At 39.0% G+C, this 14,911-nt stretch overlaps 1 protein-coding gene across 1 annotated transcript; it reads right to left on the reverse strand.

Moving 5' to 3' along the window:
• Positions 1-149: 149 nt before the first annotated feature.
• EBAG9 (estrogen receptor binding site associated antigen 9) lies at positions 150-14,667 on the reverse strand (the record flags this gene model as incomplete). Its single annotated transcript, XM_081996313.1, has 6 exons — positions 150-476; positions 5,585-5,676; positions 6,699-6,806; positions 10,793-10,951; positions 11,157-11,235; positions 14,585-14,667. 6 exons carry the CDS (start codon positions 14,665-14,667, stop codon positions 356-358), a joined length of 642 nt encoding a protein of 213 aa, XP_081852439.1. The 3' UTR covers positions 150-355.
• Between the last annotated feature and the right edge of the window lie 244 nt (positions 14,668-14,911).

The raw sequence follows: 14,911 nt of genomic DNA on the forward strand, positions 1-14,911 counted from the left end.
CCCACCAGTAAATATTTACATTCTTTCCTCTAGGCTTGAGCTGTTCATTAAGAGTGTCTTTCAATCAATATCCTTGCTCAATCACTTTTGCTCCAAAGAAGGGTGCTGGAATAGAACTATTGCAGGAAACATTCCATCAAGGCATGATTTTCTGTGGGTTTCTTCTCCTTTAAGAACGATGTTTCTGTAGTTCAAGGTATTTTGGGAGAATCCTGGCTTCCAAGATGACCTGAAGAATGCACTGAAACCAAGCAGTGTGTTGAAGTCTTAGAAATACTTAAATCGATACCAACAGGTGTGTTGTAGAGATGAAATTCTCTTTTTCACTGGCGCTGCCATTGACGCCTCATTTCTGTTAGGACAGTTTTACACCAATTTTGTTTTGTTCTTTTTTCATTAGCCTTTGCGCCTCTTTCTCCATTTTCTTTCTTTGTTGTTCTGCTGCTCTTTTTTCCCTTTCTGCTATCTTCTGTTGTCTGTAATTAAAGAAAACATGAATTGGTAAATAACAGGAATCTGATTTTCAGCACAGTCATACCTTAAATTCCTGTTACTATAAATAATAAAAACAGAGCTTCAGCCTACTGTAGTTAGGTTTTTTATTGTGAAGTCCTTTTTTCAGATTATCTAGTCTTGGGCAGTAATATTTGTTCAATTATTTTACAATCTAAAAGCCACTCCATTCTCAAAAGTTCACAGTAAGTGAATCAGCGAGAGTGTATGACAGCTATAAGGCCTAGAGCTACTTAGAATAAAAAAAAAAAATTCTATCTAATGCTTTGAGTAGCAAGATTACCCATAATTCCAAATTCAGACCAAAACAGTTTGACTTGTCTAGAACACTGACTCGTGTCTCCCCTTTCCCTCAGATAACTTCTAATATTCCCTTTCACATGTTCAGGATCTATTGTACTCTATTGTTGTACTCTATTGTTCAGTACAAGTATAGACAACAGCCTTTAAGGAAATTAAAAAAAAAAAATTTAAAGTCTTAATTTATGTATCCTTTTAGCATTATTTCTTATCACTGCTACAAAACCCCAGACATCACTATGGGCTAGCTCAAAGAATCTGTCTACAGAAATAGGCTTCCAATTTCAACATAGCGGACTAGAGTGAAGGACGAAAAAAAAGAACACAAAAATTCACTCATTTTATTCCCTCATTTCAGCTAGAACACATCACTGAGTGTCACAGGGGGCAACAACTGGATCCATACTCCACGTGGCACATTGCAGGTCTCTCCTGTATAGCATAAATAGTAACAGAATCGCATAAGGAGGTCACTCCTACTTTGGATTCAGTTTATTAGATATGAAAAATTTGCTAAGTTGCTCGCAAGAGAACTTTAGAAACAAAAATGAAGCTTCTTTAACTTCAAAAGGTGAAATTGAACACAGATTCAGTAAGAAGAAAGAATTGCTTATTAAAAGAGAATAAAGAACTCTTAATTGACAAGGCACTAGGGAGTTAACTTTCAGTGTATCTAAATTACCTGTGCACATCCACTTAAGTATGTAAAACATACAGAATTAAAAGCTAGCTAATCACCTGAAGTAACCTTCTCTGGTAGACTCCAACTATGGACAAACTGGGCACACAAAACTTAGAAAAATTTGAGGTACAAAGGCTACATACTGTCTTTGTATTAGACAGGACAGGGACTGCACTTATTTAATACCTTCATGGTTTCCCTGGATTGATTATTAGTGGGTAGAAGTTTTTCTATTAAGCTGCTCTGCTATCTGTCGTGGAAGACTAAAATTAGTCATTCATATCAGGATCTACTTCCCAAGTTAATAGAAGCCCGAACTTTTTTTTTTTTTCAGATCATTCTACATTCCACCAGAAAGCCAGATAGGTGACAGTGCTGTCAGCCTAGCATACACAGAGTAATAATATTTGCCACTTTACAGTAGCAGATTTTCTTATATTCCCCACACCTCTGAACTGATGCAGAAGGGAAGAAGCTGTATGTACACCAGCCAGCACATAGAGGCAGTAGTTCCAAAAAGCCACATGAGGTGTTAAGCAATGCTGCTATTCATTTGCAATTCTGAAGTGAGAAAAATCATAGCAGATCATGTTTCTCTCCCCCCGCTATAAACTGGACGACACAGAACTCTCCTGCACAGAGAAATGGTTTCCATGCCCTCTCACTGGCTGAGTGGTTTTACTGGACTTCAGTTATTCCCAAATGAGAAGAGACCTTCACATCACCTCAGACAGAGGAACTGAAGTCACAAAAAAACACATAAACAAGTAGCTTAGCACAAAGTGATTATCTTTCCACTGCTCTTTTACTTGGTCATTAGTCAAAACATTGATCTCTATTCCAAACCTCCTGCATGTTTTCAACATAAGGTTACTAACTTTCAGGCTCAGAAAGGTTTTATTTCTCAATAAAGGAAGAGCCTATGATGAACTGCAGCCACATTTGACTTACCTTTTCTAGGTTCCAAAGCAAGGAATTCAGCAGAGTTTGGACGGAATGATGCAGTATGTTTAAACCAGGAAAGTATTCATTCCTGATGTCAACCTTGCTTGGCATTCCTAACAAAGTTGCGTCCAAAAAAAACCATGCTAAACCTCTCTCATTGGTTAGCAGAACACTAATTATAATCAGAACACTGTTAGCAGACATTCTTATTCCAGCGTGTTTTTATTTACTGTATATGTACTGAATAACTGCAATAAGAACGACCTCATACCATTTGGTCTTTTACTTTGACATAATTAAAAATGTACCAGCATTTAGCTTAACTGTTCCCACTGGGAAGAAGACTTCATTGGTATTAGAAAGTCTAAAGGTGCAGATTGGTACCTACAGTCTGCAGAAGAAACCAAGTTCTAACTAACTTCAATTAACTGAAAATCCAGTTTATCATCCACTATGCTGATTCATCACTGACTGGAAAATTCTAGTGCATCCCAGCCTAGAACCTCCTGGGGAGTGGGGAAAAAAAACCACCAAAAAAACCCCCACACATATGCACTAAGTCACCAGAGAGAAGGCCACAGGATACGGTCTTCCCTGCTATTCAGCAGGCCACAGCCTATTTTTAGACTCCATTACTACACAAAAATTATTCCAGTCTAAGACACTTCTGAATACTAACTGAGCACCAACAGGTGCCCAGACACAGCCAGCTAAAGGAGATCCTTACTTTTTCTGCACATTCATTTTATTCTCAGTAAGTACTGCTGGAGTACAGTCAGCATAAACACTCTGGAGGGTTAGGGGGACTTTGTCCCCCATCTAGCAGTCTGATATCTTTAGACCATTTTGTAGACCAAGATGCAGTCTTCTAGCATTAAGAAGAGACTCAAGATCACTTCCTTACTACAGCCTGTTGAAAACAGACCCAGGCCTGTCAAGTACTACACTTGAAGTTTTATGTTAAATGTCAGATGTTAATTACACCACAGATGTCTACTGCAAAGGGAAACTCTAAACCCAGAAGGTATTTTCTATGAATCTTGCTAAATATCATCCAGCACTGTGCTCAGTTCAAATCATTGTAATTTGATGTGCCATGAATAAAGCACAGGTTTTACTTCACACAGCTGGGATACAGCTGACACAATGATAGTTGTGCTGAAGTGGCCATTCACAGCTGGCCAAGTGGTATGTAATACAGACAGTTACAGTTCTGATCATGTTCTTTTTACTTACTTGAAATATTTGGACACATACACATCCCTTCTAAAACAAGTAAAGTCTGATACTTTTTAGTGGGGCGAGGAAGGAATTCTATGAAAATTAACTGCTTGAGCTGAAGCCTTTCAATAGTAAGGATGCCAGGCTGAAATATTTAGAACAGCTTCAACCAAATAAGAGGGCACTTTGAAAAATGGAGTTTGTGGGAAAACCCCACTGCTATCTCCACATCAGATATCTCTCTCACTGAGTATTCTAGATCATGAACCTGGCAATTGGTAGACAATAAACCTTTGACCATCCTGGGAATATCCACTACACAAATTTTACAGTCCAGAAATAAACTGGCATATGCACACACCGGATTACTTTTAATAGATAATTTGTATAAGACAAGTCTCTGCTTCAGAAAGTTTGAATACTTCTTTCATAATGTGGGTGTTACGTATGTGGTATGGGTTATGAATGTGGTATGGTTTAAGTAAAGTATGACATGGCCTCTACAGTTAGCAAAAGTAGTGGTTTCATTTCTCAATTCAAAAAAGCAGTATTTTTCGTTGTCATTAATTTTCTTTCTCTGGTACATCATAGATTAAGTCTCAGTAGATTGCACTTTAGAGATTAAAGATACTACTGAGCCTACTGATATTCTTTATGGGAAAAGGTACTATCCTTGGAACAAAAGCAGCCCAAAGGTACATCAAAGGTGTATCACAAAGCTTGTCTTTTACAGAAATACTGTAAAAGTACTTTGTCTTTTGCAGAAGTACTGAATTAAAAAAAACAAACCCAAACAAAACATTGACCAGAATGTACACATGAAGGTATCCGATTAAGTTTACAAAAATATTTGCAGTACAACAATATTCTCACATGTTAAACTGCTGCAGAGGAAGACTGACAGAATTAGAATTGATTGAATGTAATCATCTATCATTAATGCATCAAAAGCATGCTGGTGACTTCCCTCTTGTCTTATTCTACTGGTTGAAAAGAGTAAATTTTCCCAAATATTACAATAAATAGCTCACCAGAACCCTTTTTTGGAAAAAATACCTTTTTTCTTTAAAGATCCACAGTTCTAGAATGATCTGTTAATATATCATGTCCTTATTTCATAGCACTATTGTCCCACTGAATCACTGTATTTGTGATTTTGTGAGTAGAATGAGAGCAGTTTAGGAATCTGAAGCCATGTGAGGCAGGTTATCTGATGATGTAGCAAGCAATTAAGTTTGATAAAACCTTGAAATGAAACAGGTTAACATTAAGTCACTGCCAATGCAAATCATTGCATGTGATTAGCTTAAACACAATCTGCATCTCTCTATGCTTCATACTCCTTCCACATACTCTTAAGAGTAGAAAAAAAAAAAAAGAACACAAATGGAACAGATGAAGCATTCACACTAACTTCGTGCGAGACACTTTTTACATTCCAGCCTTATGAGCTAGTTTAGTTAAGTTAGCTAGAAAAGCATAGCTCCTATGAGGATACCAAGAACATACTTATAACTTCACCTTCTGTCCTGAATTATTTTTACTTTACAACACATGATTATGAACCATTTTATAAGGACATTCAGTGGTACTTTACTTAATCAAGTTGAAACATGTTATTTGGACATAATAAATTGTTAGGGGGGAGGTGGGGCACTGTTATTTTTTGGAGGGGGGGTTAATATGTTGTTCCAATGTTCCAATGATTCTCTGATTTCCCCCACTATCTCATTCACTAAATTGATTAGATAAAAAAATGTATTCTGCCAACTACCAGTTACATAGAGATTAGATGCATAAAAATAATTTGTCTTAAGAACTATTTAACAATTCTTAGCACTTATCAGAAAGGTGTGACAACAAACCTGTATTTGATTCTTTTACATGAAAAAGTTTACATGTTATTACATTATTTTCAGTTACCTGAGAACTTCTTCTGCCTGCCAGGCAGCATCTTCCTCTTCTTCCCAGGCATTGGTATTTTCTTGCCAAGTATCCAAGTCTCCCAGTTCAGGCTGAAACAAAAGAAGAGAAGCTCTAAGCACATAGAAAAAATAGATAAAACATTTTTAACCTTGAGGTTTCAGACTTCCAGAAATATTTGGGATATGACAGTACTTCTCAGCTTATTGTCTATATGTTTTCCCCTGCTCTAATACTGACTTTTTCCAGTTAATTTTGAGAAGGTTTTTTGGATTCCACTGGTTGGTAACAAAGGAAGGGAAGAAGCACTGAAGTGCATTTTTAGGAAGGAGAAGATAATTGAGCAAGTGAATTGAGTAGATAGGGCAAGAGATTTCTGGAAGTTGCACAGACAAACCAACACGTACATCCACGTGTTTTTATATCCAGTATCACTGGAGTGCTGCTTTTACTCATTAGAAGCTCTTTCCTGAATTATTTTCATTAGGGACAGTCTAAGGAAGTGGTGTGGCCATTCTGTACCACTTTCTGTGTAGACCCTTTTGTGCACTATGTTAATCAAAGCAGAAGCACCATGAAAGAAAGCAAAGGGGAAGAGAGAGACCATCTCCCTCTAAACAGCTAGGCTATTAGGTAACTAGACTATTTTTTTCAAAGGCTAAAGAGCAAAAATTAGGCGACTGCTAGAATACGATCCCTACAAAAAGGAAGGGAGAAGGAGAAAATTAAAAATGCATCCAAGATAATGAAGCAAAGGTAACCCAGAGGCTTTCAAGGAGAAAAAAAAAAGCGCCTACTCTATTGTTAGGAACTTACTGTGGATAATAAAAAGAAGTACAGTCTGTTGCTTTAGAAGATTTGCAAGTATACAAGTGTTTGGAAGCTTCTTCTGTTTTTATCATCGATCTGTTAAGTTTCTCAGTAGAATAATTCAGTTAAAATTAGGTTAACAACTTCATTGCTTTGAACCAAGTACTCAATTTTAAAACAATTTACATTATTCCACACTATTCTTCTTGCTCCACACAATGCAGACCTTAGACAGACTATTCCTTCTCCTACAGAGCAGTCATTTAACTGTCAAACATACAATCAATACTTAGAGAATACTTACAGACTGGTGAATAAAAGGAATATCTTGTGTAGCTGCTAATCTGCTAGAGAATCCTGTGTTTCCCTCTGGAATCCCAAAATTTAAAGGCTCTCGTTTTTTAATAACTATCTGAAAATATTAAAAAAAAAAAAATGAAAAGTTTTAAGTCAAAGCACTGCACGGATTCCTTGGTGACCATATATCTCTGTGCCTGTGAAGGTACAGCTACACAACACCACACTGCATCTCAAACCTACTCAGGTTCTGGAAGCTGTACAGCCAAGTGAACTGATAAGTAAGAGAAGCTAAACACAAAAGACACAAGAACTCCCTCCTCCCCCCACTAGCTTTTTCTTAAGTCACATGGAAATCTATGACTGTATGAAGATAGCGAAAGGCCACAAAGAATTACAGATCAAATAGCCACATCTCCCAGTACTCATATCAGCAAATTTAACATGGTTGCTAAGATCATGTATCCCTTACTTGTCTTGACCTCAAGATACAAACTTACTCACTTCATTTAGCCTACTTAAAGTTTCTGCTGCTTCCAAAAGAGGTAGAGTCACAGTTCCACTGACTGTACAAATGCTAGTACCAGTACAAGAAAAGGAAACAGGACTAGACTATCTTATTTAGCAACGATAGACTGTTATTTGACTAAAAGTCCATTTCCAGACATTGTAAATAGGAGCAGTAACACAAGTAGATTCTACCTCAGATATTAGGGTCCATATTGAGCCCAGACTTGGTGGAAATACAAGCGCAAATTCCTATTTAAGGATGGTAACAAGGCCAAGTTAGCAGGAATATTCTTTACAGTGCCTGTAGTCATCCCTAGAGATACGTTTAAACTAAAACCATTATACAGTATTCAAACAGCATGGACTCTTCTCAAGTTTTGTTATGTACATGAAGCTCAATCTATTAGGTTAAAAATGCCATTAGATACAAAGGATAATTCTACCTCGTCCCCAATCCTTCTCTGCTGCCCAGATTTTGGTAGATCAAAATCCTTAGAAGACCTTAGTCCACAGAATACTACAGATCCTCAATGTACAGAAAACTGCCTGCAGTATCATCTCCAGTTCATAGGACCCCAGGAAGATTCACAGCATCACAAAATCACTAGGTTGGAAAGGACCTTCAAGATCATCAAGTCTAACTATCCAGCGCCACCATGACCCTAAACCATGTCCTGAAGCGCCACATCCACACATTTTTTGAACACTTCCAGAGATGGCAACTCCACCACCTCCCTGGGCAGCCTGTGCCAATGCCTGACCATTCTCTCGGTGAAGAAATTTTTCCTAATATCCAATCTAAACCTCACCTGGCGCAACTTGAGGCCATTTCCTCTCGTCCTATCACTAGTTACTTGGGAGAAGAGACCAACACCCTCGTCGCCACAACCCCCTTTCAGGTAGTTGTAGAGAGTGATAAGGTCTCCCCTCAGCCTCCTCTTCTCCAGACTAAACAACCCCAGTTCCCTCAGACGCTCCTCATAAGACTTGTGCTCCAGCCCCCTCACCAGCTTCGTTGCCCTTCTCTGGACACGCTCCAGCACCTCAACGTCCTTCTTGTAGTGAGGGGCCCAAAACTGAACACAGGATTCAAGGTGCGGCCTCACCAGTGCCGAGTACAGGGGCACAATCACTTCCCTACTCCTGCTTGCCACACTATTGCTGATACAGGCCAGGACGCTGTTGGCCTTCTTGGCCACCTGGGCACACTGCCGGCTCATGTTCAGCCGGCTGTCAACCAGCACCCCCAGGTCCCTTTCCACCGGGCTGCTCTCTAGCCACTCCTCCCCAAGCCTGTAGCGTTGCATGGGGCTGTTGTGGCCAAAGTGCAGGTCCCTGCACTTGGCCTTATTAAACCTCATACAGTTGGCATCTGCCCATCGATCCAGCCTGTCCAGATCCCTCTGCAGAGCCCTCCTACCCTCCAGCAGATCAACACTCCCACCCAACTTGGTGTCATCTGCAAACTTACTGAGGGAGCACTCAATTTCCTCATCCAGAGGAAATCCAGAACCGAGCCCTGGGGAACACCGCTTGTGACCGGCCGCCAGCCGGATTTAACGCCGTTCACCACAACTCTCTGGGCTCGGCCATCCAGCCAGTTCCTCACCCAGCGAAGAGTAAACCTGTCTAAGCCACGAGCCGCCAGTTTCTCCAGGAGAATGCTATGGGAGACGCTGTCAAAGGCTTTACTAAAGTCCAGGTAGACAACGTCCACAGTCTTTCCCTCATCCACTAAGCAGGTCACCTGGTCCTAGAAGGAGATCAGGTTGGTCAATCAGGACCTGCCTTTCATGAACCCGTGCTGGCTAGGCCTGATCCCTTGGTTGTCCTGCAGGTGCCCTGTGAGCACTCTCAAGACCAACCGCTCCATAATCTTCCCTGGTACAGAGGTCAGGCTGACAGGTCTGTAGTTCCCAGGATCCTCCTTCCGGCCTTTCTTGTAGACGGGCGTCACATTGGCAAGCCTCCAGTCTTCTGGGACCTCCCCTGTTAACCAGGACTGCTGATAAATGATGGAGAGTGGCTTGGCAAGCTCCTCCGCCAGCTCTCTCAGTACTCTTGGGTGGATGCCATCAGGCCCCATAGACTTGTGGGTGTCCAGGTGGTTTAGCATGTCCTTGACTGCTTCCTCCTGGATTATGAGGAGTACATTGTGCTCTCCATCCCCATCTTCCAGCTCGGGGGGCTGAATATCCTGTGGATACCTGGAGTGGCTATTAAAGACTGCGGCAAAGAAGGCATTAAGTACCTCAGCCTTGTCCTCGTCCTTGGAGACAATGTTCCCCGCCGTATCCAGTAGGGGATGGAGATTCTCCTTGCCTCTCTGTTTGTTGTTAATATATTTGTAAAAACATTTTTATTATCCTTTACGACTGTGGCCAGACTGAGCTCTAGCTGGGCTTTTGCCTTTCTAATTTTGTCCCTGCTTGACCTAACTAGATCCTTGTACTCTTCGTGAGTTGCCTGCCCCTTCTTCCAGAGGTGATAAACTCTCCTCTTTTCCCTGAGTCCCAGCAAAATCTCCCTGTTCAGCCAGGCCGGTCGCCTTCCCCGCCAGCTCTTCTTACGGCACATGGGGACCGCCTGCTCCTGTGCCTTTAAGATTTCCTTCTTGAAGACTGTCCAGCCTTCCTGGACCCCTTTGTCCTTCAGGACTGTCTCCCAAGGGACTCTCTCAATCAGTGACCTGAACAGGCCAAAGTCTGCCCTCCGGAAGTCCATGGTAGCAGTTTTGCTGACAGTTTTTTTGATTCAGGCTGGACGGGGCCTCAGGAGGTCTATGATCCAACCTTCTCTTCAAAGCACTGTCAGTTCGGAGGCTGATGAAGGTATTCAGGACTTATCCACTTCGGTCTTCAAGACCTTCAGAGATGGAGCCTACAGAACCTCTCTGGTAACCTGTTCCAGTGCTTGACTACCTTTGCTGTGGAAAAGGTTTTCCAATGGACTCAAAGCCCTGTAAGTACCCAGCTGGAAGATTTCCACATAGAAACAAAACCTGCAAGATTAATCAGCATTTATTTATGGTGTTGATGCTTTTGTGGATATGCCCTTCTGTCTTGTCTCCATAATAAAAATGGATATTTGAAGACCAAGCTATTTTGAAATATCAGCTCCCTAATTCCAGCCTCCCCAATATATCTTGGTGAAACAAGTAACGACTGTTTTCTGAAACAGCAGTGCTGCTACCTCAAACTTGATTAGAGCAGGCTATGGAAAGTCTCTATTCAAATAATGGAAAGGTATGAGCAGCAGTATGTTAGTGCAGTGGATCCATTTTCAGAATTAAAGTGACTTGAGGGTTCTCACATTACACTTCCCAGAGACTTCAGACTATGAAATTCTTCGTAAGTTTCCAATAACATTAAGACTAATGACATAAACATGGACTAGCACCACATTTGGTAAGATCTCAGAGAGCCAGTATTTTTAATTGGACATATTAGACTAGACATCAGCACCTATTCTCATTTCAGTAGGACAGCTTAATTTCACCAGAACCACCTTCTCTAAGTTGCCAATTTACTTATAGCCTATTTTAAAGGAAGAAAAACCCTTCATAAGTATAGTTGAAAGTGCGATACCTACTTTTTGAGTTTTTCTTATAGTTGGTGTCATATCTTTGAAATAATCAGGTTCCATTTGTTCCAAAGGATTTTGCTGAGCGGCCACATTACCATTGCCACCTTCAATCTTCACACTAGTAGGTGCATCTTCATCCCATGAAGACCAGTCTTCTACTTCTGGCTGAATAGAAGTATATGGTACAAGTTAATATTATCTTCAAGTAAAAATTTGTCTTCTTATATCTTGCTAGATATATACTTATTATTATATAGCATATATAATAATATTATATCTTTCTAAGATACATACCAATCCTTTTGTAGGACTGGTATAATCACTCTGTTAAGTGATTACCTATTAAGTCACCTACCACTTAAGCAATTACCTGTTTAGGAACAGATGAATAATCCACTGTGGTTGGCAAAGTTATTTGGTCTCCACTTAACTTTCGCCCTCTTCCAGACCTGAAAGAAAAATGTAGGATTCCTCCAAGCTCTGAAAACATGAGCACTAAGTTTAAAAAAAACAAAAAGGAAGTCTGAGAACAGCACTACTGAAAATAGTAATGGCTAAAACATTAAGTGCTTAAACTACCTTAGTATTAACTACTGCCAGTAAAAGTCTGCTAAACAAAGGAATCTCATCATGAATTTAAAATGGTGCTTACAAGAATTTCAAAGTGCAATTTACTTTTCAAACTGCAAGGGAAATGGAGGAGACGCAACTTTAAGAAATATGATAATGGACAAATTAACTGAATTATTTGCATATAGTCAGTTACAATTTTTAGATTGCCAGTGCTTATGAAGCAAACACTATCAATCTACATTTGTTAAAAAATAATCATTTCTACTGTGAACTAAGTAATCTTTCAACTGGTCTTAGATGTTAAGCTGTGTCTAACAAATTGCCTTCTGAACTGCTATAGCGCTTTCTCTTTCAAAGTCTGAACAGAGGTAGTACAAGATTATGCAAGTCAACAGCTTCTGTTCAATACATGCTTTTATTGAAACAGTAGCCTTTAAGTAGAAGCATTTCAGCAACTGTATCAAATAATTTTAATTTAAGACAAACACTAATACATTGCAAATAAATCACCTAGTTATTTATTTAATGGCAGTGTTCAAAGATCACAATAATAATTAAAATATTCTTAGCTGACATTCGCTGTATTTTAAAACCTTACAGCACAAAAGAATGAAATTCAGGCTCACACTCGTGTTTTTCCCAAGGACTGTAAGGTCCTATAGAAAGACAATCATGTAATTGACCTTATGCAGCTTGGAAAAGTTATGTTTCATTTATTACTATTGATGAGCATACAACTGGGAAACTACAATTTGGAGTTTGTATCCATCAGTTCTACTATTATAGAACATTCTACCATCAACTCAGCATAGCTGAATTGCTTGCAATACCACCTCTGCTGCATGCTAGTGAGTGATTAGATATATTTTTCCTACTTTAAGCCCAACAGATTCTTCCTTAGGGAAGATCAGGTGCTATCATAAAATTTTGAAGTTTTATATAATTAACTCTAGCCCCTTTAGAAACTATTCCCTTAAGCTGAAAAGCAACACAGTTCAGGGGTAAAGGAAGGTGAAAACACTGTTCCCTCAAACACATTAGAGACTTCTGGTTCTGGCTGACTAGATTCAGTTGATGTCTCTAAAGGAAACCCAAGCTTGGAAACATCCTCCTTCAGACTTGTACAACATACATATCTTTAATAACATTCTAAGCCATGACTTCTGCAATTATATATATCTCCCTGTTCATATGATCTAGAAGACTCCAGCAAGTGGCTTATAACAAACATTCATCTAGCCAAAATTACTATGCTGACAAGGATGAAAGTGGGAGGAAACAGCTTCTGTCATACAGCATGGGAAAGAATATGCTACACAGGGCAGCACTGAGGAATGCTACGTATCTCCACTCCTTTTTTTGACAAAGGAAACAAGATGCTTATAGGAACACTTACTTCACAACCATCATTAGACAGATATTGATCACTGCTTTGAATGCCAAATGCCTTAAGAATTCTTGGTTTTGTTTCTCCTTACTAATTAGCAGCATCCAGATTTCTCAGCCGGAGAAGACAACTAGAGATTTTAAACAGAACTAAGTTTCATCTCTTTTTATACTTATACCTTTTATTTCCTAGAAACAGACAGGCTGTTGTTTATCAAAAAAAGTTTTAACTAAAGAGATGACTAGTACCATACGTAGACTTTACGCTGATTAGAAAGATGGACAATCTTTACAGGCCCTTGTTTACTAATGTAAACTCTACAATCTAAATAAGCATTAGCTCATAGTCATTGAATTAAAATGCACATTTAATTAAATCACATTTGCTGGTTATCAGGCATACTCATATGTAGGGGTGCGTTATAGGAAAACAAAGTTTATCAAGCTATGCTTTGCAGCTGACATTAAACAGGAGAAACGTCTGTAGTTAATGGACAACTAATTTGATCCACTGACTCACTTATGTGAAAGATTTTAAATTTTCGTTCTTTCAACTAACTGTTATTCACAGAAGAAAAGTTCTCTCACTTTTTATTCCCAAGCAGTTCCTTAGCTGTTCATTTCAAGGATTTAGTTGATTCAAAAGTTGAAAAACAGAGGAATATACTGTCATTACACCTACTAAGCAATTATCTGCTTATAAAAGCCATCTTAACACTTAGATGAAGGGTCCATATAATATAGAAGCTATCATCAACTCAGTATTTTGACTTCTTTTAGAACTTGAACAGCAAGAATTCTTATTTGGAATTCACATCACAGAACTAAGGTTGACATCTATATCCTTGTATGCAGCATTAAAATGTATCTTTTTAAAGCTTCACTAGATCTGTAGTGAATTTACCAACCACTTGAGAGCTGCCTCTTATTTTTGGAATAAGTAAAGGTAAACAGGAAATAAAGTTTTTGTGTCTACCACATATTCTGCATATGCTTTAACCTCACCGTCATCATACACAAAAGGAGAATACATTTCTCTAAATTCCTATTAGTTTATGTAAAACAACATTCTGCGAGAATGGCAAGAAGCAACAGTAGTTCAGATGACAGCACAGTGCTGAGAAGATCTACCTCAGGTACTCTGCTACTGTACTACTGAACTCTACTGTACATAATCATAACTCTTGAGGGTTTTTGAATGCTTCTAGGTACCACACTGCTGTGCTCATCGGTCTACAGCTCAAAAGGACATAGTATGGCTTACAAAAGTAAGCAGAAATAAGTCATGGTCATTAAAAAAAATGCAGTTCCCTTGAACTTTAATCACTGTCCTCCAAACTTTTGAAACAATCTTCAATAGGCAGAAGGATCTGAAGTCTCGGGCAACTGTTTCTTGACAAAGAAGGATGAGAATCACATTTATAATGAAAGCCAATTGACTGATAACCAGGTGGATGCTGCCATTAACTGAACCTCTTAAAAAAACAAAATAACACTTGCCAAGTGCTACTAGAAAATATGGAGAACAATTTTTCTTAAAGTTTGTTACAGGATAGTTTTAAAAGGCAATTTTAAAACCCTGTCATAGCTGTTTAGAAAGCACTCCTCATCAGAGCTATCATACCACAAAATATACTCACAACTACACTACATAGACTTTTGAACTCTGAAGGAATATGCAGATTAAAGAATGAATTTGACCTAGTTTCTATCTGTCTTGGTTGGTTTGCAATTAGTAAAATCAGAACTGGGAAAAGTGGTGGGTGGGTGTCAGGAGAAGAAAAGAAGTGCAAGAATCTGTAATTAAAAAAGTAACCAAATTAAATAAGACATGTTTACCTGCATATTAACTTTTTAATGAAAGAAAGCACTGCTGCCAGGCAAGTACAGATTTTAAAGAGTCGAAACTGTGTTATGGCCATGGTGAGAAACCCTTCCTGCAAAAGAAAAAAAGTTAGATGTAGAGGATTATACATCTTTACATAGTTCTTAAAGTCAATTTTCTTAGCTGCTGATAAGCAAGGAGCATTCTGTGAAACTATATTAATGCAAGAAAAGAGAGAAGGTACCTGGAGCAAAGACACTACCTGCCTACTATCAGGGTGTTTCACTGATGTAAATATACAAGTACCTAATGTATATGGCCTTTAAAAAAACAGCACATAA

The sequence above is a fragment of the Phaethon aethereus genome (assembly GCF_964289735.1).
Source record: "Phaethon aethereus genome assembly, chromosome: 2".
Classification (NCBI taxonomy): Eukaryota; Metazoa; Chordata; class Aves; order Phaethontiformes; family Phaethontidae; genus Phaethon; species Phaethon aethereus.